At 41.0% G+C, this 24,965-nt stretch overlaps 2 protein-coding genes across 3 annotated transcripts in view; both read right to left on the bottom strand.

Moving 5' to 3' along the window:
* Positions 1-23: 23 nt before the first annotated feature.
* On the bottom strand, positions 24-17,215 carry si:ch211-14c7.2 (uncharacterized). Its single transcript, XM_056373329.1, has 6 exons — positions 16,832-17,215; positions 13,033-16,106; positions 9,729-9,928; positions 5,431-5,552; positions 4,171-4,285; positions 24-2,808 (listed from the first exon to the last, which is right to left on the bottom strand). The coding sequence occupies exons 2-6, from the start codon at positions 15,527-15,529 to the stop codon at positions 2,677-2,679; spliced, it is 3,066 nt and encodes a 1,021-aa protein (XP_056229304.1). The 5' UTR covers positions 15,530-16,106; positions 16,832-17,215; the 3' UTR covers positions 24-2,676.
* Positions 17,216-22,515: 5,300 nt separating this feature from the next.
* Positions 22,516-24,965, bottom strand: part of prx (periaxin) — a 38,906-nt gene continuing 36,456 nt past the window's right edge. The window contains exon 9 of one of the 2 annotated variants that reach the window (XM_056373577.1): positions 22,516-24,821. In XM_056373577.1, the coding sequence (XP_056229552.1) occupies positions 24,535-24,821 (287 nt within the window). In that variant the 3' untranslated portion in view covers positions 22,516-24,534. Of the gene's footprint in view, positions 24,940-24,965 lie in introns of both variants that reach the window. The other variant, XM_056373578.1, reaches the window with a different exon arrangement.

The following is a 24,965-nucleotide window of genomic DNA, read 5'->3' as shown; positions in this document are numbered from 1 at the left end:
ATTGAACACTGAGGAAGCAGTCATCACGCAGTATCATTTTATTACATCACTTAACAAGGCGACATCTCCTTCTTCCTCATTTGAACAGATCAGAAAATATTCATCTTTTTCTTTTTCAGGGATTTGTAGTTTGTACAAATGGCAGCGCACACAAATGATTTTTCTGAATTTCATCACAAATGATTGAGTTGCCGAGTGAAATATACAACGTAAAGCCAAACAAACGTTGTGAGGTGATTATATGTGATAGTATGTCTAAATAAAAAAAAAGTGTACAGTGCATCACTGACTGGTGAACAGTGTTCTCAAAAATATTGTTTTAATCGGTAGCTAAATTCAAGTTTTGCCTGTGAAGTGGACTCAACTGCAAAACAATGTGGCGTTCACATGAGTGTAGTGAAACAGAGGCAGACAGGAAGCCAGACAGAGAGACAAAAACAAAACAAACCTTTACATGCCAGAATTTCTGTTTGAGTCCACCTCAGTGGATGCACTGAAGTTTTCTCCTGAATGTGTCTGTGATGATTCTGTAACCTTGTAAACATTGGCACTTTCACTGGTGTTCTTGTTGGCACTAACTGGAAGACGAGCTCATTTCTCAGAGGAACCAAAACTATTTTTAAGGTTCATTCCTATCATTAGCTTTTTTTTTCTGTAGCTATTACACAATGAAAGCACATGCATCACCTTGCAAAATGTAAACGTAAAATTTAAACATCATCACACTGGTAACTTTATCTGCCATATGTGGAAAAATAATGCTTCACATCACCCTCCAGTGTGACGATATACTTTTCAGGTACTTCCATCATTCATAAACTATAAAGGGAAAATGAGCTTTAACATTAGCATGAATCTGACTTTCAGATCTGTAGACATACAGTATGTGGGCAGCCACCCAGCGTCTTACACTGTTTCTGGAGGCAAACTGAAAGGGGAGGCGAGGGGGACTTTATGTCGTTGTCTCTCCCTCTCGAACAAAACAAAAACACAATTTCTGGGAGGTAGACTGGAGCTTCATATCATGCTCACATCATATGATCTGCCATCATAATAGCACTGATTAATACAGAACTGCTTGAAAAGCGAACGTGAATACCTCCCTCACAATGATTCATTCAATGGTTATGTGGCAAGTATAAATGATTTCTTTTTGTTACGCCCAAACTGTATTGTGAACTGCAGCTCAGTGCTGAATAACTATTATTTCAGTGCACAAATTTCACTATCAGTGTCACCTTAAACAGTCTGACAGTTTGAGTGACTTTTAATAAATGACAGAAATCCTTTGCTCTTTCTGCTCTCCTCTATTTCCACACGACATCCATCCCACAAACCTCTCACAGCCGCTCTAGAGGAGCAAATCTCATTGGTTGAGTTAAACAACTCTCTGGTGAAGCCAAAGATGCAATATTGTGCATAAGAAAACTATCTTTCTTTTTTCTTACTATCTTTTTTGCAAAGGAGAAGGAGAAGTGGGGAAAATATATATATCCAGAAAAAATGACCAAAGTTTGCAGGTTACAGGAGCCTAGCTGATTTCACATGTACAATGCAGATAAGCTAGTTAGCAAGCATGCTAACCGTCCAAAATCATAAATTACATGGTCATAATTGAACGTAGAAATCATGTGAGAAATTTATTTTTTTATCATTTCTTGCACATCAATGTTTTTATATGGCTCAACCCACTGAGATTTAATTCAACCAATGAGACAAACCAGCAGCTCTGCCTCAGAGGCAAACACTTCTGGTCAAAAGTTTTAGACCAACTCATTATTCAATGACATTAAAACATAACAAATAAATAATATAGATTTAAAAAAATTAATTATGGAATCTCCTAAATGAAATCAGAAGTTCTGACTCGTCCAGCAGCTGAACAAACTTGTGACGTCTTGTGTTGCACTTGCAGGTTGCTTTGCTTTCTGTCCAGTTCGTCCCACACCAGCTCCATGCGGTTTAAGTCTGGAGACGGTGCTGGTCTTCATCGGGTGAAGTCACTGTCTGGTTCATTATCTTTTTTTTCTCTTTTTTTTTAGCTTGGGCAGTTTACCACTCACCTTTGTACCACTGCAGGTTATTCACTGGACCTGAGCTGCTGAAATTTCAATCAAAACTAGAAAAAATTGGGGGTATTCTATGTTCTTAAAACCTTTGACCAGAAGTGTGTTTCTATTAAAGTAAAACTTAAATCTTCTCTGATAATAATGCAACAGGAAGGAAAATATCAGGGTGGACTCTTCTCCTCCAACATACTGTAGTGGTGAGTACCTTGTAACCACAGGTCATCACGCTCCACACAGTCTTTGACAGCCTGCTGGTATCAGGGCGGAGAAGGAAAATCTAAATGGAACGTTGTTGGTGGTGTGAACGAGGTGGCACATGTGTAATGAAATTACTCCACCAGTATACATCAACAGGAGCTGGAGGAGACGACGTCTGGTGTGTTGCGCCGTGTTCATGGGTTATGTCTTCTCTGCGGCTTCGGCTTGAATAACCAGGGAGAGTGCAAAGGGTCAAAAGGTCAATCAGTATTTGACTAGGAGATAGTAACACATGTTGTGAGTCCAGAGTCTTGAGAAACCTGTTGTTGATATGTCCGGCCCTGCTCAGGTTAAAACCTGCAAGTGAATGCTGAGGAATCACAGTCCAGCTACAACTGACCCTGCAGAGTTACTCCATGATGTTTCTGTTGTAGTCATATGACAGCCGTCGCTTGGCGGCAGCGCTCTGAGCGTGCTGATTGGCCGAGGGCAGGCCAGGGGAGAGACGCCGGTTGGCTGTCCAGGAAGCAGGTTTGCTTTCCTGCAAAGAGAACAACAATGAGATGTGAGAGTTGTGATATTAGACTACCCAACACTTTCTACAACCAGCAGCACAACGCAGTGGTTTAAAAGGCAAACACTGATTAATCAATTAGTCAATAGACAGAAAGCTCATCTACAACAATTATGATAATCAATTGATTCATCAAGCAGAAAATAAAAGTATTCTCTATTTCCATCTGTTTCCATGTATTTTTTGTGTTTTGGACTGTTGGTCGAACAAAATCAACTATTTAAATAAGGGGCCTTACAAAGGACATTTTCACAATATTAGATAATGTAACTGATTAATCACAAAAAATTACAGACTGACTAAATGTTAATGAAAATAAATAAAATTAGTTACACCCCTATCGACTGCTAATGTAATCGATTACCTTGCAACTACTTTTGAGTTAGTAGTAGTAGTTAGTAGTACATACACACACACACACACACACACACACACACACACATATATATGTATACAGTATATATGTGTATATGTATTAATCAATTTCATAGCATTTTTACTGGTAAATTAATTTAACATTAGTAATTTGGTAATTTCTCATTATCTATTTACAGTGTTGGTATCATTTAATATAACACCTTCTACTGTAGCTCATTTGTATAATATTCTATGTTTAACACATTACATTAAAATAGAAAAAAACTCTTGTAGTTAGCAAATAAGAAACAAATCAGGACCTGCTAAGTATTTGTTACCTATTCATCAGTTAGCACAATAGGTAACAAACACTTTCCGGATAACTCAGAATCAATAAGCATCTTAAGAAAACACAATGAAAACAATAAAACAATAAAAAATGAACACAGCTTCTTTAACCCTGCTGCCCTGCAGGAAAGACTCTGAAGGAGGAAACCACACATTTGCATGTTGTGCAGATGCTCTGTTGTTTTCTGACATGGTGTGGTTCAGCTGTGAGACCAGCCTGCGCTGTCCGTTCTTTTATCTGCAGCTGTGAAGTGTGAGCAGTGTTTTGCATAAAACAGCAGCCATGTAATTTGAATCAGGCTGCACTTTTCAAGGCCATCAGTCAAACAGCACTATCAGTTCATTTTACATGCTGTTAAGGCAGCGTCTGCAAATTCAATTTAACAACCTTGAAGCTTCACAAACTGAAACTGAACACTAAGCGCTATGTGCTAATTCCTCGGCGTGAAATTACAGAAAATGTGTGTCTTATAAGAGAGGAAGCTTTTACTGTAAAATTAGATCGTTGGTGTTTTGTGAACGGTGAACGCTGAAACACGTCAGCATGATGTCAGTCAAGTACTTTGTTGACGACAGAAATGCCATTCCCATGTTTATCAGAGAACGAAAGCAGTATTTACTCACAGTGTGCGGCTGCTCCAGGTGTAAAGTCTTCAGCAGCAGGTCACGAGACACGCCATTGGCTCTCTTGTATCTCTGTCCAATCATTTTGTTCAAGTCATGGAAACTGTCCAACAGCCTTCAGGGTCAAACACGAACACACACAGGGAAACAGTGATTTGATGCACAGACAGATGACGGATATTAGTTTGTTTTAGATCACTGCTTTTCTAAAAAATATCCATGTACAGTAGAATGTGTGTTAAACATACTATATTTTCTTTATTGTATCTACACAGGCTTCAGAGGTTTTTTCTCACATAGGTCAAAGACGGACGGATTTCATTTACAAATGTTTTAAAGCTGGATAACAGAAACTTAAATGCTCCCTTACTCTTTAATTGAGGGCAGTTCACAATACTTTTTTCCAACACATATTTTTACTTAATATTTCTGTATTTTAATTCTCTTTGCAAACTTTTATTTACTTTCGTGATGAAACTGGTGATTCTGAATAATTAGTTGTTCCAATGCAAAAATGTCGGTATTTCAGCAACACATACAGACCCACTGCTGTGCAACAGTCCATCATAACCATGATCCACCTTCTGTTTTCAGAGATGCAGTTACCTTGCACTTCACCACTTTAACCACATGGTGGCCACAATTAATTACAATCATAAGAATCTGAGCTCTACATGAACCTACAAAAACACCTCCAATGAGGCTTTTGTTTGCACTTCTTCCCATGAACTCCAGACACTCTGTTGAACAGCTCAGACCGTGCTGATGAACATGCTGAAATATTCAATACTTGACTACACACTAATGCATTTGTTGTGGTCATGTGGACTGTCATCTCTACGACTCAGTGAAGAAAGAACTAAACCTTATACACAGGTCACCTCTACATAGGACCAGTTTGTATAATGATAATACATCATCATCATTATTATTGTTATTATTTACCACTAAACAACTTTTTATATGAATAAAGCTCCATATAAAATAGATTATTCCATCACATTACACTACACAGAAATCAGTTTGGTGGCTTATTAAATTAAAGGCTATAAAATTCAGAATCCTCTGTGTCATTTTCCTAATTACAAGCAGATCATGTGGGATTTTCCTCTGGGCTCTGATTTCTTCTGCTACAAACTGGAGAAATGTGTCAACACATGCGGTAAACCCTGCAGCAAATCGATCGACGTACAGTAAATCCAAAAGGATTTGGTCACGTAAACACACATGACGTGGGCTCAGTGGAGACGGTTCACCTACCCCTGGTCCTGGCTGGCTCTGCCCCTGAGGAGCTGGGTCAGAGTGGGAACAGCGTCGAGGTCACCGGAGTCACCTGACGACGAGCCGGGCAGCGAGGGGAAGGCTTCAGCAAAGACAGCCACCTACAGGAGAGACAGAGAGAGAGTGGAGTGAAAACTCAGCTTTTAAATAGAAGACTCCTCTGAAGACTGGAAAAATAAAAACATGCTGCCCACATGCATCCATAATCCATAACCTTTTGCAGCTCTCTTCAGTTCATCACATGTGAAGTTAACATTTGATTTTCATGGGACTATAAGCAAACATAACAACTCATTAAAACCCAACACTCTCCTTCACTGCAGCTTTGGGCAGAGCAACATTTTCATCTGTATCTGTTCTCTGCCTTCACTGTCCACCGGGAGCCTCCTCCTGCAGCGCCCGCTGCTCTTCTCCCTCTCTGACAGCTCAGACTGGGATAACGTGAGTGAGACATTAGACGCTGACAAAGTACTGACTAATTTTAAGTTGAAAAACTTAGTCACCCAACCCCCAAGGGCTGTGTCAGGACGAGCTGTGTTTCCATGGTAACGGTGCAATGGTGACTGGAGGAAAAAAAAAGAAGAGACAACATGGCTTATAATTACCTCTGCCAAGGAGGTTATAGTTATGGGTTTCTTGGTTTATTTGTTTTAAATGCAAAATGGAAAAAAAGACCAATAAACAAACTGTTGTTGCAGATCGGCACTCTGGTATTTATTTATTTTACTTGTTGATGAACATATCAACAGAGTATCTAGCAGCTCTGTGAGGCTGTACATCTGTACATGCTGATGTGTAGTAGGTACTAATAATGTTTACCAGTGTTACTAATGTTGGTCGACCAGCGCGTCATCCCTGAACATTATCTATAGTCTGGATTATACAGCCTCAGTGGAGGCAACAATAAGAGCCATCTGCCTTCTGGATTGAGGTTGATGAAAAATGAATGATGATCAAAAAAGAGACTCCAGTTAGTCCTTGAATAATGAGTAAATAATGAGTGATAAACACTGCAGGACTTTCACATAAACAGTAAACAAACTTCCTTTACATTAAATCCAAACGAGTTCACACAGTGCTGACTGAGCCTTTCAGCAGCAGGTGAATCTCTCTGTATTTCACAGCCGCCGGTGGAAACGTCTTTTTTTTTTTTTGCTTATGAAGGTTCGTAACTGAGAGAAATGACCCGGAAGTATCTCAGTGTCAGCCATGATAAGAGCTGGTCCAGTTCTCTAAATGATAAGGAAAGGAGCTTCATTGCTTCCTATCTTATCTACTTTAGCATAGGAAACACTGGACCCTGCTTTACGAAAGGAGAGAACAAAATGCTGTCCCACAATTCCTTGCTCCAACAACATTGATGATGCACCATTGTAGTTTCAACTGACGGTTTCAACAGCTCAACTCTCTCTAATTGGATATTTTGTTCACATTATCTTGTTTCAACATATCAACTGTGTTTGTTGTGTTTCTGTGGTTAGGAAAGGAATATTTAGAGATATTTGGGTATTTAAATAATGGATTATTGACTTGGAACCTATCACGCGTCCTTGAGTAATCACTGTCCCTGCCTGAGGGGGGAGACAAAGTTCAGCACTGCAGGTTTAAATTTGTCTAATGATGGCCTCCTGTGGGCTGTTGCTCAGTCTGCTATGTTGTTGTGCAGAATATGTTGCAAAAAGGTCCTTTTGGACAGAATTAATATTACAGTGGGAGGTAGGTTATATAATGCTTCTCCTCCTCTCTCATAATAAGAGTCATCCTGGCAAATTACAGGAGCTGCTTCTGAAATACACAATGATACGCTGCAGGACAATCATGTGACCTTCACCACTGGCACGCTTTTTATTCCTTAATATTATTCAATGGTAATTAATTATCTGTTATTTAACTGATGCAAACTATTCAAATATGTTTCTGAATGTTGATGAGTCTGATTTTACAGTAAGAAAGTACTATCCATGTTTAATACAAACCCAAAACATCTCTTCAGCCTGGCTTTAATTAAATATGGTTTTTAGTCATTAATCACATTATTTTATTATTATGTTGTAAATTGTATTTTATTCACTTTTATCTGTTCTTTTATTATTCATTTTCTTGTTTTTTTTTGTTTGCTAATGTTATTATAGCTTTTTAAATCTATTTTATTGTATCTCATTGTCAGCTTTCTTACTTGATTTGCCCATTTCCTTTTATCTTATCAGTCATCTGTGAAGCACTTTGAACTGCACTAAGCTGTATGAAAAGTGCTACACAAATAAAGCTTGACTGAAGTTTGATTGATGTTGCTCCCTACACATAAAATCAGTTCAGCAAAGACAGAATCACCTGCAACAAAGTCCTATTTGCTGAGTGTGTGGGAGCTTTGTGTCATAAAGTCTTATATTTAATTTTTCCTTCACTGTATGAATTGATTGATGTCAACAAATCATCTTTCAGTTTAGTAAAAAACTTCTTCTTCTTTATTGATCACACTGAGCTCTGAGCCGAAGCAGCTCAGTAACAGGAAATGTAGCTGTGTGTGTAAAAACTGAGATACACTGCAGTTTCACTGCAGACTGGACTTAAATTACAGCAGGACCAGCGGGTTCGCTGAGAAACAATGGGTAATACAGACTGTAAATAAGACCGGAATGACTGGGGTGAAAAATCACAGACTGTGGACAGGATTAATATCACTGACCAATGCAGGTAATATTGAAATCACCTCACCTCCCCTAGAAAAAGAAATCCTCCCTGAATGAGGCTTTAGACATCGATCTGAAGTCTTTCTATGAATTTCAGCCAATTTATTTGTACAAACTGGCCTCAGACAGTTCACTGCAAGTAGAATGGGTTTTCAAGCAGGAGGACTTCTGCTCTCTGTGTGGCTTTGTTCTGTTACTGTTCAAAAGAAGATGACACAGGTGAAATGATGCACCAAAGTCTGACTAAGTAATTATTACCTGAAACAATGTATGACCAGTGTGAGCAGTATCTAGAGTAGTATACTGCAGTCATTTGGGTTGTATCTGCCCTGGATTAACAGTATATACAGAAACATATTCCGTTGACTTTACGTGACGTTCAAGTGAGGAGAGCACAGTGTTGCCATAGGAGCTCAAATTAGTGGCAAGATTTCAAAGCAACAACAACAGTCCGACCTCAAATAACTTTTATTCGATGCTTTTATTCAAATTGTCTTGACAGCAAGGGTTTTATTTTTGAGCTGACCTGGTGGGGTTAGGATTAATGGAAGCTTCAAAACTGTGTACTTTGAGGGTCATGCGTTCTCTTTTAAGTACTGTGTGTTTACTGTGTGAATGAGACCACATTGAACACACCACTGCTGCGTTTTATTAAAGGAATCTTAAAGCCAGATTTCTCTTTGTCTAGGTTCAGGAACAATCCTTCATCCGGAAATCTGCAGGCAGCAGCAATTTGGGATTTTCGATTTTGTGTCTGACTCTCAATATCAATAATTACAATTTGGTCTGACTCATACTTCACTTACACAATAGTCAGACTCAAACTGAGCATGACAGGTGAACACAGGAGCAGCTGAAGCTGAAACTTATGAGTAATTTGCTTCCAAAGAAATTGTTAACACTAGGATTTAAATGTAAAAAACAGAGTTATTGGTGATGTACAATTTCTGGGAGTGTGCCTGCAGAAACTATTCAATCTAGATATGAGTCTAACAATGAAAATTAGTGTATATTCAGTTTGTTCTTTTTTTCTTATTAAACCAAAAACCAAAAAAACATGATATTTTTGTTAATATTACCTTTACTTCGACGTCATCTGAAAAAGGAAAAATTAAAAAAAGGAATTTGCAAACACCAGAGTTGGACCGGTTCTTCCAATTTGTTCTCATTGATGTTCTTATTTTTCGTGTTTTTAATTATGACAAAAACAGAAAAACAGCTCTGTTTTTACTTTTTTGGTTTGAAATAAATCTATGAACAGTGAAGGTCTGGACCAAAGTGGTGGACCACCCACCTGACACTGCCATCCACAGAGCCGTATCATGGCTGGTCATGTGCCCTGATGACTAGACTGAGCACATGTTTTATCAAGTACTGAGCATATTCAGTGCGTGCACACTTGCATACTTGGGGTGCAGATAACTCCTGGAAAGCCCTAAAACATCTCAGGTTGATATTACAGGAGTCATAACTCTGAGGGAAATGGATGCGATGGACACTCCCTGGTTCTTACTGAACGAGCAGACAGAAGCTGTGACGGTGGATTTCTACGTTATGTTTTCATGAAGACCAGAAGTAAAACTGTACCAGGTTCTGATTGGTCGAGAGCCTGTCTCTCCTCTCCTCCACAGCGCTGGTCGGCCACCACTGTCCCACGTCGTCTCGCCCTTCATCTGACGAATCCTGAGGAAAGGCCGTCCAGGTGTCATCTGATTGGTGGAACGAGCTGTCCGTCCATCCTGGCGTCCAGAGGGTCGACTCCCCGGTGCCTGCGTGGTTTCCAAGAGCTGTTTTCAGACAGACACACACACACACACACACACACACACACACACACACACACACACACACACACACACACACACAGTCTTTAGTACAATGTGAATAGCTCTCATGTGACCTGGATGATTTGTGTATTAGTTAGGAAGACAGATGGCAACTCTGATGGTTCAACAATACACAATTAACTCTCTGCCAATGAAGACGAGATTAATTATTACAGTTTACCCAAATGACTCTCAGCCCCAGTTTTATTTAGCCAGCTAGTTTTTACTTTTTAAACTTTTACTTTTATAATATCTTTTTCATTATATCTATGTATTATTAGCACTACTTTGTTTTTTTGTTCTGTTCTGTTTTGTTTTGTTCTCCTCTCTTTTGTACTGCATGCTTAGGGAGTTGCTTCGCTGTCGACTTGACTTGACTTGATTTGCTGAGATTTTGGGATATCTGCCGCTCAGACTTCACCACCCCAGCAACATCCCAGCTACAATCTTATTTTGATGTGTCCTGTCATTAAATAACAGTAATGAAGAAACCAATTGAAATTTGAACAAGCCCAAGAGAAACGTTGTCATATCAACATCTCTGTCAATACTTTAGAAGTGCTGTGTAGTTACAGTCCACACAGGAACACTGATTTTAAATTGGTATTGGGTCTGTATCAGCCAAACCCCAGAGTGTGGTATGAGAGGGGGGAAAAAGTGGGACGGTATAAAACCTGGGTGTTTTCAGCAGCAGTGTGAGACAAGTTGAATTTATTATAACGTTAATAACATTGTTGCAAGGAAACACTTCAGTGAATATTTGTGTCTCACTGTCCTCACACCGTCGTACGTTACCTTCCGTTGCTAAGGCGTTGCATGATATATATATCAAACACTTCACTCGTCTTTCTGTGTGTGTGTGTTTGTGAGGCTTTTTCTCTTACACCCGTTGCCCCATAACCTGAGGCTAACAGGACCTTAGAGTCCCAGGCCCTGTTTGCCTCCTCCTCTCTTAACCCAACTCTGAATGATTAATACCATGTAGCGAGAGGGAGAGATCGGTTAGGAATCCAGGTCAGGACAAACTAGAGCCTTATTTCCACTGCGAGAGCAAGAGGCACTTACAAAGGCAAGACACAACTCCACATTATCACCAGATTAAAGGCGCTAATGGTCAACAATTATTATATTTCATACAATTAAATTATGTTCTTGTCCAGACTCTAAACACACAGTCAGTATTAATTATTCATTTTTATTGATACACTTTCCAATTAGTCAGTCCCTTACTTAGAGACAGTACTGTTTACGTAGTTTTGCATGTTTTAAACCATTTAAAGCAAATCACAGATATTTTACTTAGAGACTGAACTTTTTATAATCTTTGCTGTTGTTTTTCTGTGTTGAAGATTTCAGTAAGGCGTCTCTTCATTTCTGATCTGTACAGTATGAACATTATTTAGCAGACAACGACTATAGTATATATATGTTATCCAATGTTGTGTTAAATCAGTGTTAGTGCATATAACTGCAGACTTTTACGGTGACGTAGGGACGTCTAACGATTGATATTCAGATCATGGAAGCAGTTTGAAAATGATCAGCTCACAGCGCATTTTAAAAACAGTTTTGGGTGATGTGACCCTTTAGGAAGTTAAGGACTTAAAAACGGTGGAACGGCCCTTTAAACCATGACACTTCACACAAAGGTCATACCAACGGTGTCAAGGCTCTGCTAATAACCCCCCTCCCCACCTCCCCACTGATAAATCTTTAGCAATATATTAAAATAAACACAGAAAAGTTCTTTATGCAGATAAACTGAGAAGACATGAATAATGAGTAAAACCTCGGCTTAGCTTCGTTTGGCCCTGCAGTGGAAACTGGGTTTAGGCGATTAGCTAAAAGGAGCATAATGAGGGAACATGAGGACTGATTAACACTGGTTGTTAGAGAAAAACAAAAAGGCCCACTCCAACATATCACATACTCAGCTGCATGCGTCTGTGTCATGAGTATCTTGACTCTAAAGCAGCCAGTTTATACTGTCAGATTAGTATATGCTCAGTGCGGGGGGGAATCAGTCTGATGTCACTGTGTTTGACTCTCTTATCTAATATTTATTCATTACAGGCCAGAACTGTGTGTGGAAGCTCCTTCAAAATAAAGGCACCGGTTTTGGTTACTTCACATTACTTTTTGTCCTTGTTTGTCTCACTGGTTTGAGGTGGGCAGGGTTCAGTTGGACGGAGATGAATCCACATACTTGTTTGCTTATGTTGCAAATCAAATCTGATCAAAGCAGAGCCCTGATTAAGCCGTTTCTGAGTGTTAAACGCACACACATACAAATGCCTTTAAAACCTTTCAATAAAATGAATGCTTATTAAGGTCATTAATTGCAACATTGTAGGGAAATATTTTAGATTTGAACAAGTTTTCACAGGGTTTAACAACCAGCTGTGTATCTACTGTAATTTGTTATACAGTCAAGTCTGCAACATCTTTTTATTTATTTCGTCATAAGTCATAATAGCACAGTAAAACAGTTTAAGTGCAGATTGATTTGAAACGTCTCCACTGCATCGCCTCATGATTATAATGTAACTGCTAATAGATTTGATTCATGAATAGAAACCAGGAAAATTGCTTTCAAATGAATACAGTCACAATGATTAGTCGTGATTTAGACTTGCACATGAATTGTAGTAAAATGGGCTAAAACATGCAAAACCACTGGCATGGCCCTTTAAAACAGAGTGCATGTGCATGCATTCCTGAAGCTGTGCAGAAGGTTACAAATGCACTAATACCCTGAGTGAGAGTTGTTGTTCTTCAAGCACAAAAACACAGAGAGAGCTGATATTTTTATGTCTCTTAATTTGTGCAGTTCTGACATCTTTCAGAGGTTCTGCTCTGCTTCTGGAGCCTTTTAGTGTCAGGATTGTCAACTTTAGTCAAAGATCCTTTGTCACGTCGGCGACAAACAGAAAGGCAAATTTACTAAAGCTGCACAAGGGGCGAGAGACAGAGTAAAAGAGAGAGAATGAGAGAGAGAGGGGGAAGGCTTGCTGGCAGACATAGAAAGAGACAGAGAACGACAAACTAACAACCGTGAGACTCACCAACACTCTCTCTGCTCCCACAAGGCACTGAGGCAGACATGGTGGACCCACCGCTCCAGGCTGGTTCTCCCTCCGCATACATGAACACTCCAAACTCATCTTCCTCCTCCTCCTCCTTTCTCCCTTCTGCGGTGGCCACGGTGGAGCCCTGCTCCTCCAGCTCTCTCCTGTGCCTCCTCTTTCCTTCCTGACCTCCGTCTCCTGCCGTCGCTCTGAGCTCCCCCCACGCCTCCTCCTTCTCCTCCTCCTCCAGACAGGGCAGGCCGGTTGCCATGGATCCCAGGAGGGGCAGAAAGGGGTCAGGATTAGCCGGTGAGAGTGCAAGAGAGGTGGAGGGATCAGCACAGGCAACACTAGAGACGTTAGTGCTGGTTTCTCCATTTTCCTCAACATGGGTGACGCTTGTTTCACCGTTTGTCTTCCTTCCCCTGCATTCGTCTGCAGACTGTAACCTCCTGTTGTTGACCTCTTTATACGTATCCTCCCATATGGTCCTAACATTTATCTCCTCCTTTGTTTGCTGTTCTTTGACATCATCACCTTCACCATTGCCATCGTCCAGCTTGTTGCAGGTGCACTCCCTCCTCCGAATCTCCTCGGCTTCCTCAGGATTCAGTCTCTCCTCCTCTGACTGCGGCTCCTCTCTCCGCTCAGACTCAACTGTCCTACACAGTGTCTTCCTGTTTGTCTCAAAGATGGAGGGAAGTCTGTGTCTGAGAGGTGAAGATGAAGTTTCTTTCTCCTCCAGCTGACTGTTATTTTCCTCGAAAATCTGAGGTTTCACAGTGTTGTTCTCGTCAGCCGCAGGGTTTGGTTCTTGGGACTCAAACCTGCTAACATCCAGTTTTTCTTTACCCATGATCCCAGGGTCTGCCTCCCTTAGATGACACCCCTCAAGGCGCTCCTCCCAGCAGGCCTCATGGTCGGCAGTGCAGATGCTGCCCTCTACTGGAGTGGAGGACTCGGGGGAGACTGCAGTGCTGATGGAGGCAGGGCGGGTGGAGACAGAGGCGTCCTCGTAGCAGTTGGACACAACTGAGAATTCAGCAGAAGTCTGATTGATGCTCCTTTCTTCCTCTTCAAAATCCACTCTCTCCATCTCTTTTTCCGATTCTTCACCTGCTTCCGCACAATCAGAAAATCCATTTACATTAGCCGCTATCTCTTCACGGGGATTTCTAGTTGGTCCTCTGTCATCAGAGCCTCTGTTTTGTCTTGATTCAAAGTCGTCATTCGACTGTCCGGACTCAACATGGATGAAATCATTGTTTCCGGTTTGTATTTTCATCATCTCAGAGTCTGTATAGCCGTCCTTGCTGTGAGAAGTTTGCGTCTTCAGCTCCTCGTTGCTGTCGGCCTCTCTAATCTCTTCCCCATCACAGCCACTGGGGGATTGTGGGTGAAAGCGGTTGGATTCTAGGTCAAGGCCTGGTACAGCCAAATCAGAGTTAGAAGGCTCTAACTCACACCGGCCTCCCTTCTCCTCCTTCTCCTCCTCGTTCCTCATTACTTTCACCTCACCATTTAGCCTGTTTGGACTTCTCGGACTTTCGCATCCCTCGCCTTCATCCTGGCTTTCCCTCCTCTGTGCTCTCCTTCCGCACTGAGAGGAGGTTTTAGGAGAAACATTGTGGGAGCATCTGGGACTTCTGCATGATCCCTCTTTCTCCTGTCTGGCTTTGCGACCATCCTGCTGTGGGCTGGGAAAGTGTTTACTTTCCAGGCGTCCTTTGTCTCTCTCTTCCTGTCTTTCTCCTGCAGGATCCTCCCTTCTCCTCTGCTGCCTCTCACTGCTCACGCCTGTTTTCTCATGGCCTGCTGCATTTCCGGACTTCCTCCATCTCCTTCCTGATCGCACTCTAACCCGGTTTGCTCCAGTCTGTGCCGGCAGAGTTGGCCCATTGTCCCTCCTCCCGGCCGGAGTTTCTCTGCTTCCTCCTCCTCCTCCCGTCTTCCCCCTCAGCCATCCTCCAACCACACTGGAGGCTGCACTGGTAGTCGCCCCTGATCCAGGCTTAGCCGTCGAGTACAAACAGCTTCCTTTCTCAGTCCGGAGGAAAAGGCATTGAGTCTGTGTCTTCCCGCTGCCCTCTGAGGTCTTCAGAGTGGCAACCGTAACCAAAGCTCCGATCCCGGCCTGTCTGGCATCCAGCCCCAAGGGAAGCCCGTACCCCATGCGACCCCACTCCCTGCTCAGGTACACATCTGCAGGCCTGGGCCCGGAAGTCAAACTTCCGCGGCCCGCAGGTGGAGCTGTGGGGGCCTGTCCTCCTCCCAGCAGACCGCCAGCCTTGCAGCGGTTCTTGGAGCACAGGACCCAGGCTCTGAGGCCCCGGATGAGAGGCAGGTCTCCCAGGCCCAGCTCCAGTCGGCTGGGGAAGGGCAGAGAGGTTCTGGAGCACTTCTGGAGCATCTCCCGGGTGGAGCCCGACACGTTCAGACAGGGGTAGTTGTTGTTGTTATTCTGCTGGAGCATGGTGCTTGTTGTCGGCCTCATCTATGTTTTATTGGTTTGTCCTCACTTTATCCTTTATCAAAATGCAGCCAGTCGGGTCGGGTCGAATTCTCATTTGTGAGAGGGAACGCTGCCACAATCAAGAGTCTATTCTTGACTCAGAACATGTCAGTGAAAAGGTGAAAAGATCTAAGTTTAGAAAAAATACACTGGGCATTGTGAAACAGCTGAAATACTCTCAAGAATTTCTCACTGATTCACTCTGACGAAGAAAAAAATACTTAGTTGAGAGCTGACTCTCTTGTCAATCTCATGTCTTAACAGTTCATCCTGACAACATCTGAGTTTTTGGATAAAAAAAGAAAAAAGAAAAATCAAAACAGAGTCAGTTGTTTCCTGACAGCGAGCTGGAGTTGTGCCTCTGTTTACCCTTTATTGCTCAGAAACATTGAGTGTCCTGATGAAGAAAAGAAACGCCCAGGTCAGATGTCCAGCTGTCAGTGCTGATGATAGAGAAGATAATGAGATGTTTGTTTTCTCCCAGACTGATGCTCAGTGACACCGTCACTGTCGGCTGGCCTCACGTCACTGTGGACTGACTCAGCTGTCACGAAGCAACCTGCAGAGGAGTGGGACAAAACAAGGAAATTAAAGATGAAAGTGATGTGTACTCATAAAGAAACAGCAGACCTCAGCAGTTCACTGTCTGATATGGTCGAAATAGTAAGAATCATGCCAGGAGAGGACACAATCCACTCCTCTGTACGTTTGTAGCAGCGGATACAAGGCAGATCTAACGGGAATGTCAACAAAACATAAAAGATTTCTTTTTAAATATTCATTTAATTTATCAGAGAAGTGATTTTGTTCACTCCGGCTCACTGGATTACAGCTATCCTGTTTGTGGGGGTGTGAGTCTGTCAAAGGTCATACATTTGAATCCCTTTTCTTTTGACTCCTACATAAACAGGCCTTATTTTTGTACAAAAATCTGCGTTCACACAATGTCCACCATGGTGCCAATTAGATTAGTTGTTGCATCAGCCGCACAGAACCATCACATGGACTAAAAATGAAACACAGGTGCCCATAAACCCATAGATCCACTCATCGTACCAGCACAGCAAAGGATTTAAGTGACTTAATAAACCGACACATGCAGAAGCGACAAGAATAGGTTTGGGCCACGCATATCACACTTTTAGCCTACTCATATGAGCAGACTGTGTACCACTGTGAAGAAGATGAACCACGTCAAACCACACACTGTACCAGCGAAACCAGTCTCCTCAGCCAACATGTCCTGGGAGGGATACAAGAGGAACAGCTTTTATTGTTTCTCACCTCGATGCCTCGGTGTCTCAGGTCCAGGCTTTGAATCCAAGGTCCTTTACTTAACGCGTCCCTGCTTCCTTATTGTTTACAGACGAAGCCTATTCAACCCTCCTCGGGCTCCGGAGCATCCTTCAGTGGGATCAGCACCACCACATCCGTCCAGTCGGCCTGCACCACTGGCGCCACAGCGCTACAAATCAGTCGGATACGCGCTCACGTCCGTCCCATCGTCTGAATTAGAGCCGAACACAACGGTGGGTCTTTTTTCCGTCTCTCCCCCCACTCGTTCGGCCATTGCGCATCATCTTATCCACCGCGGCTCGGCATCACGCGCCGCCGCATCTTACCGCAGTAGCCTCCGGTGCGCTCAGCGAGCACGATGACGGAGAGCTAATTTGACTTGCAGCCCACTCACCTGTAGGAGGGGTGATTAGTGCCGCACAGAGGCAGGGAGAGGTGAGGCGAGCGGAAGTGTATGAGGAGTTGTTGATGCCACACTCAGGGAGAAAGATTTTTTTTAATAAAAAAAGAAATAAGAAAAAAAGAAGATTAAAAGCAAAAACATCATAACAGATAGTAAATGAACACAGAAAAATACTTTATGTTAAGCATTTGTGCTAAATTCCGTCTATTGCGCAAATACAATTTTTTATATCCCTTTCCTAATCCAACCAGAGCTAGTAGCTGGAAATGCTATCTGTCTTTCCATCACTTATACAAGGTGATCCAAAATCTAAAAATGATTATTAATTAAATTGGTGTTTCTATCTTTTAAAAATACAAATTTATGTGTTGATATTTTCTAGCAGAGAGAAAGGACAAATGTAAGTTCTGGCCACGTGGATTAGGAAACAGAGTTGCAACTCTAAAAAGTGATTTCAAAATCTTTGTAACTGTGCAGCAGACAGAATACAGCGAACATTGGAAGGTAATTATTTTTCAGTGAAACAAACTCCTAAGTTATTGTTAGTCATTTGTAGCCTCCCAATAATGCTACATGGACTACATACGCTGGGAGATCGTCAAGTCTCCCATGGGTTAATCAGACAAGAATCTCTGTTTACAAGATAAAGTGTTATTTTCTAAATTTGCATGTCAGCTAGGGATATTAGTCAGGTTCACTGAGCCAGTTTATATATTACTTTAACTGCACTGTGTTGTGTATGTTTTTTGTTAGTGAGCGAATCGACCATGTTAGGTGAACAAGTCATCAACCCACACTGGGCTGATACCTGCAGTTGTAGTAACAGTGCAAAGTGCTAGCCATGACGATGAGCCTTTTGTGTGAGGGAGCCGTGTGTTATACTGACCGAAGATTATTTTTATTAGGATGTAAAAGAGATTTTACGTGACTCTCAGAGGAGGTGTAATGTGACAACGGGAATCTCTGTTTACCAGAAGTAGAAAATGCTGCGTTCGTACTTTTTTCTAACTTTGCAGAAAAACTTTCATCAAAGTGTAGCGCCACACCGAGCCGTGACATCATCCTGTGCACTGCTACTGTGGCGACTCCTGTTGTTCTTTGTGTGCCAGTGTCTCATTCATCTTGCTACCTGCAGCATGGACATCAGTGCCTTCTGGTGACACCTAGCGTTCGCCATGTTAATTTGCCGGCCCTCTCTCTCTCTCTCTATCGGCATCCCGTTGGTGGTGTGGCAGTTTTAGCTTCTTTTGTTATTCTTTTTTTATTTTATGCATCCTACAACACTTAAACACACACACACACACACACACACACACACACACACACACACACACACACACACACACACACACTGCACGTCACCCCAGTCTTAGCCTCTCCTCTCTTCACAGGCTCCCTTCACTTCAGAATTCAATCCGCTTTTTTAAGGCTCCTAATGGCCCCTCCCTCTGTCACAGTCCTTATTCATTGGCACTCGGCCCCTAGATCTCTTAGATCTGAAAGCTCATCTCTCCTGTATGTCCCACTGTCACGGCTAAAACTAAAAGGTGACAGACTGATCCAAAATTATGGAAACAGTTGTCATTAGATATATGTGCTCCCTCCATGTGCTCCCTGTTTATTATATTTCTGTATGCAGTATATTTAGTATATTTTCCTTGTGTTTTAAAAAACAAACAAACATACCTTATATTTTTTCATTTACTTTTATTTATTTTAATTTACACTAAGTTATGGGCATTCACACATATTTTTCAGTGGTTTTTTGTAAATAAACTACTTCATGTGTCTCCCTCTTTGTCATGGTTTTAAGAGCCAGGCTGTGACAGCTGCAATAATGTCAGAGGTATTAATAGCCAGCAAGCAGCTACTGCACCTTGAGGTTGGTGAAGACAGTAAATCAGTGAATTGAGGTTGCATGACATTATTTTAAGCTAGAAAACCACTTGATCCTGAGCCTGCTTGCCTTGTGTTTACATTTCTTAAGAGGAGAGTGAAGGAGCAACTTCATTTAATGCCAGTATCACCAGCTGACATTATGTCAGCCAAGCGATACGAAAATATGAAAATAACGCAGTCAGGAAATGTATTTAAGTTATCAAGATAACTACACCCATAAAATTACCACATTTTGCTGCTGTTGATTAAAGCGTTGTATTTTCTTAATGCTGGAGAAGCTGTCTGAATCCAGTCCAAACCTTCCTATTACAGCAGAGCAGTGCAGACTTAATATTATATACACTATGCAAATCATTATAGGAAACCACCTGGAGGACTTGAGCTGCTCACTATGATTAAAGCAAAAGATATCCTGAATGGAGATAGGGGTGCTACAGGACTGCAGCCATAAACCTCATACAGACAGAGGTAGAGTCGAGGTGCAGGAGCCGATATCAGCCGATCTGAGGAGTACGGCTGGTATAATCATTGCTTTTCTGGAGATGATGACACCCAGGTGTGTGCTGCCCCGAACAAAATTTGTTCACTATCAAACCGCTGCATCATGGCTTAATTTTAGACTTTAGGGCTCTGAGATGATGAGATACTGAAACAATGAAAGAAGACACTGCTACAAAGTCTGAGTTACTAATCCTTAGAAAATATCTCATCTTATGTTGTGTGTATCACTGAGATAACGTTCTTTGTTCTGTTAAATCAGCTGAAAACAGTAAAAGTGAAGCTGCAGTCTCTTGCTCCTCACTTCCCCTCTCTGTGTGGCATCGTTCGCTCCTCATACAGCATTAATATCCCCTCGCATACACTCACCCTTGTAGCCTACGTCGCACAGCATCATCACAGCAGCAGATGAGTAGACTGGGAACACACACACACACACACACACACACACACACACACACACACACACACACACACACACACACACACACAATGGGAAGACGTCATGCACCCCGTGAATAGTTTATCACTTTCTCCTCCAGAGTCCCTCCTCTCCAGGCATTTTTCAATAAGACTCATTCATGTGCTTTTGTGTCTCTGATCCACAGCAGAAAGCTTTCCTCTCTCTCCTTTTTCTCTGTGACTTATACTTATACTTGATCTAAAGGTGAGAATAATATGTTCTTAAAATATTTCTGCTGCGCTCTGCTTTTGCTTCTGCAGTTAATGCTACTGCGCTGTTTTTAAGTGAAGCATCTGATATAGCAGTGAATTTCCTGCGTTCACAGGTCAGAGTAATCATTCCTTATGCTTCTGTATCTGCTGTGTTTACCCAGTCCTGCAGAACCCTGAACCCTTATATATACTTTTTTTACTTACAGAAATGACTCACTATATACTACTTATATATATTGGTACATAGTGCACAACATTTTATTTGAGCGTCTGAATTCTGAGTGTTTAAATTTATCCACTCTCCACTGACCGGGCATTGTATTAGGAACACCATACTAATACTGGGTAAGGCTTCTCTTCGCTCTTAAAACGGCCTCAATTCTTTGTGTCATGAATTCAACATGATGTCGGAGACATTCCTGCTCCATGTTGATATGACTGCACCTAATCATTTCTGCAGATTTGTCAGCTTCACATACAAGCTGCCGATCTCCTGCTATACCACATCCCAAAGGTGTTCTACCGGATTCAGGTCTGGAGACTGAGACTGCCTATTGTGATGTTCATGAAGCCAGTTTGAGACGACTTTAGCGTTGTGACACGGAGCATTATCCTGCTGGAAGCAGACATTAGAAGATGGTGAACTGTGGCCACAAAAGGAAAGTACACAGTCAGCAACAATACTGAGATTGACTGCGGCATTCAAACCATGATTGATTGGTATTAAGGGCCCAAAGTGTGTCAAGAAAACATTCCCCACAGCACCACACCACCACAGCACCACAGCACCACCACCAGCCTGGACTGGTGACATAAGGGAGGTTGGATCCACAGATCAGACCAGGCTATGTTTTTTGCTGTTGTTGTCCATCCTCCTCAAAGTTTGACATGTTGTTCATTCTGAAGCGTTTCTGCTCACTACATTTGTAAAGAGTGGTTATCTGAGTTATGGTAGCTTTTCAGTCAGCTCCAACCAGTCGGGTCATTCTCTCACCTCTCTCATCAGCAAGGTGTTTCATCTGCAGAGCTGCAGCTCACTGGATATTTTATTTAATTTTTTAAATTTTTGGCTCCATTCAGAGTAAAAACTGTTGTGATTGTGTGAAACTCCCAGAAGAGAAAAATGTAGTGTCTACTTTCTGCTGACAATCCCACAGTGCAATACAATACAGCTGAACTGGTATGATCCTAATTTTACTGAGGAAAAACTTTTCAATGGAGAGTGACTTTTGTAGGAGGATAAAAGCTGGGTTTTTTCATGCAGGAATTGCAGAGTAGAGTGATTTAACAGTGTTTCAAGCTAACATATAGCTACGTATTCAAGTTGTAACTATCCGCTGACTTTTCAAGATAATCAATAAAATACAAAAAGCAGTGTAATGTTTGCCATTGTTTTTTTATTTATGCAAATGTATTATTATTATTGATTACGTAAATGTTTGATGGTCAACATTAGGATGTTTTTTTTATTATTATTATTTATTTTTTTTATCACACTGCTCAAAGAAGTGTGTCCTGTCATGTTTTGTTATTTTAGGAAAGAAACATTGGACTCAGTGGATTCTACCTGCTTGTGACACGTGTGGAATAAACGTTTTTTTTTAGTTGTATTTTTCAACTTTCCAACAGAGCAGAGTGACTATTGTGTGGAGCTACATCGACGTGTAGGCCATGACTCCCAGCTAAGTCACATTTTTGCAGGAACTTTAAGTCGAAAGTTACTAAATCAAAACTGTGCAATATAGTTACTATATCATAACCTTTACTTACTGGAATCAAACTTATGAGACATTAAGTCATAATTATGTGATAGTAATTTAAAATGTTGAGTACTATGACATAACTTTTAGATAGTAGTTACAGGTTAGATAGCAAGTTAACGTTTTGACTTACCAGTCAAAAGTCAAAATAGTGAGATGTTAAGTCATAATATTCTGATAATTCTCTGTTACCATGAGTATTTTTTATTTAAATCACACACTATATTTTCTTTTCCTGGCATAAATCAACTTCCACTGTGTTTTCTTGCATATTTGAATTTGTCACTTGGCTACGGCCCCCAGCAAACGATGGATAATAGATATATGAATGATTCAGGCTGATAAATGTTGGGTGGACTCAAGGAAACACCAATAAGCTGACAGCTTTTACGATAAATTCAGCCACTGTGAAGGTCAAGACATCAGTGAACAATCAATTCATCTTTGTGTGAATATTATTTTATTGATGTAACATCTTAACCAACAGTCTTTCCAATGCAGCTTTGACGAAAACACTTGGCACTGAAACCCCTTATCATCTAAATGAAATGTGAAGACTTGATTAAACCAGAAAAGTAAAAATCTCTATACACATAGATACTAGCTACTCAGTGCGTGTTACCTTGACATGTCTCTATTCTCTCACCTGCAAAACAGTCAAAGTGTTAAAAGTTGTTAATGTAAAAATGTGGGAGTGGATTTGTCAGGACCTCTTCATGCATTTTATCACACAATTATATTCCTTCTACCAACCAAGTAAAGTAAACCAAGTAAAGTGAAAAGTGTTCATTCTCAAATGCTTCACACCCACTTGAATAATAGCTCATTATTTTGAAAATATCTGATTTTTGCATCCGGTTAAACTCTTATTTTGCAAGTATATGGCTATGAGTTGTGTATAAAATCAGTAGTTTTCAAAAGCTTAATTGAATGCTGACAACGATATAGTGACTTTTCTTTTTTTTCTTTTTTTCAAATGGTAGTGACAGTATTTGGAAATGAAACTTGAAACTATAAAATAAATATCTAAAAGACAGCACAAGGCTTTTCTTCCTGCATTTCAAAGCAATTCATATTTTAAATGGAGGAAACACTTTTTGAAAATTAAGGGGAAAAGGCACTTAATGAAAATACTGGTATTAATCTGACATTCATTTTAACGTCTGTAAATTATTCTGTAACATCCTGAGAAATGTTCATATAAAAAACAGAAGAATGTCAGATTAATAAAGACATTTTAATCAAAAGTAAAACATGCCTTGGTCCTCTTGTTCTTGATCCCCTCTCTTCTGTCTTTGGAGGACATATTCTGCTACATGACAGTGTTTGTACAAGATCAAGGCTCGCCACTCCTTAGCCAGTCCGTCATTGTAGCAGCCTTAAAGTAATGATTTTTAGAGGGATATTTTTAAAGGGTTGGGAGAAAAAGGGTTTATAGTTTTTACCTTTTAAATGCCTCTCGTTTATTTTGTTAAAGCACCCAACATCACCCATAAATCACAAAATTCGTTCCCAGCATCAGCATCAGTCAGGGGGTGTATCTTGAAGCCAAAGCCTCAATCACAAAATATACAGTGGTGTCTTTTTCTGGCAGTGTACAGTAAAAACATAAATATAAAAATAGATTAGCAGCAGGTTGACCTAAATGTTCAAGAGCAACCTGTAACCAGAAGTTCACAGGTTTGATCCCCACAGCAGATAGAGTCCAGAGTGTCCTGCTCACGCACTGTGACTATCTCTGGGTAACAGCACCAGCTAAATGCTTAAAATATAAAACTATGGCAGAAAATGAAAATAGGCCATAATCTCAAAAAGCTCACACTTTTTTTTCAAGACAAACAAAATAGGTTATCAGGTCAAAAAATATAATTTCTACTCCTGACTCTGGTGAATATGAAAATAATTACATTTTGGATTGAAGGGCTACTGCTTCAAAAAAGCAATCATATAGTTATATTTACATAAATATTACTCTGGCCTGTGCTGTAGTGGTTCAAAATGAATTATTTTGAACTAATCATAAAATCATGGTCAAATCCAAGATGCTGATGTGAGTAAATGACTCATTCCAGCACATTGTGAAAACACAAACAACAATAAATAATGAAGCAATCTGACATGTTTACATTCAGAGTGAAACCAGTTTAAAACCAAAACAAAATCTGATAAATAATTTAGACTAAACTAACAAAACTCGAAGAATAACAAAAAATAGTCACATTTAAAATGAAAAAAGGTCAGTATATATTACTCTGTTGCTGTAATAATGACAATATTGCTGGTTAATGAAATCTCATTGTTTTTCATCACATTCATACTTCACTTATCAAAATATAAAATAAAGACTTTTCCTTAAGAGAGGTTTGCCATGTTGCAGTTAGCTCACAAGAACACTGCAACCTCACCAAAGAAAAACATACAAATGAAAAGACATTTAAGATATCATTACAGCATCCTCAGTAGTTTAAATCTGACACCTGTTGAGTTGTTGTCGTGATTGTCGAAGCTTCACCTGTTCGCGTTTCTGTGGTAACCGTGTGCTGGGTGGTTCTGGAGGTCTTGGTCACCATGGTGACAGTTCCCTCCTTGGTGGACGAGACTTGGTGCTCTTCTGACATTTCCTGGGTGGTGAAGACGGGCCCTGAGGTGTGAAGGCAGAAAGATCCCAAGACGTCGACCTCACCTCCGACCTCCCCCTTCCGCTGGGCCTGAGGAGAGCCCTCTGGGGTTATCTGGAGGAAGCCTGGGAGAGGAGGAGAGGAAACAAGGACAGGCAAGTAGAGGTAAGGGAACAAGAGGAGAATAGGTGAAGGAATTAAGAGGGAAGAGTGTAAGAGAGGAAAAGGGAAAGGAAACTTAGTCTTGTGTAGCAGAGACAAAACAGGAG

The sequence above is a fragment of the Seriola aureovittata genome, chromosome 4 (genome assembly GCF_021018895.1).
Source record: "Seriola aureovittata isolate HTS-2021-v1 ecotype China chromosome 4, ASM2101889v1, whole genome shotgun sequence".
Lineage (NCBI taxonomy): Eukaryota > Metazoa > Chordata > Actinopteri > Carangiformes > Carangidae > Seriola > Seriola aureovittata.
This window is presented reverse-complemented; position numbering and strand designations above follow the sequence as displayed.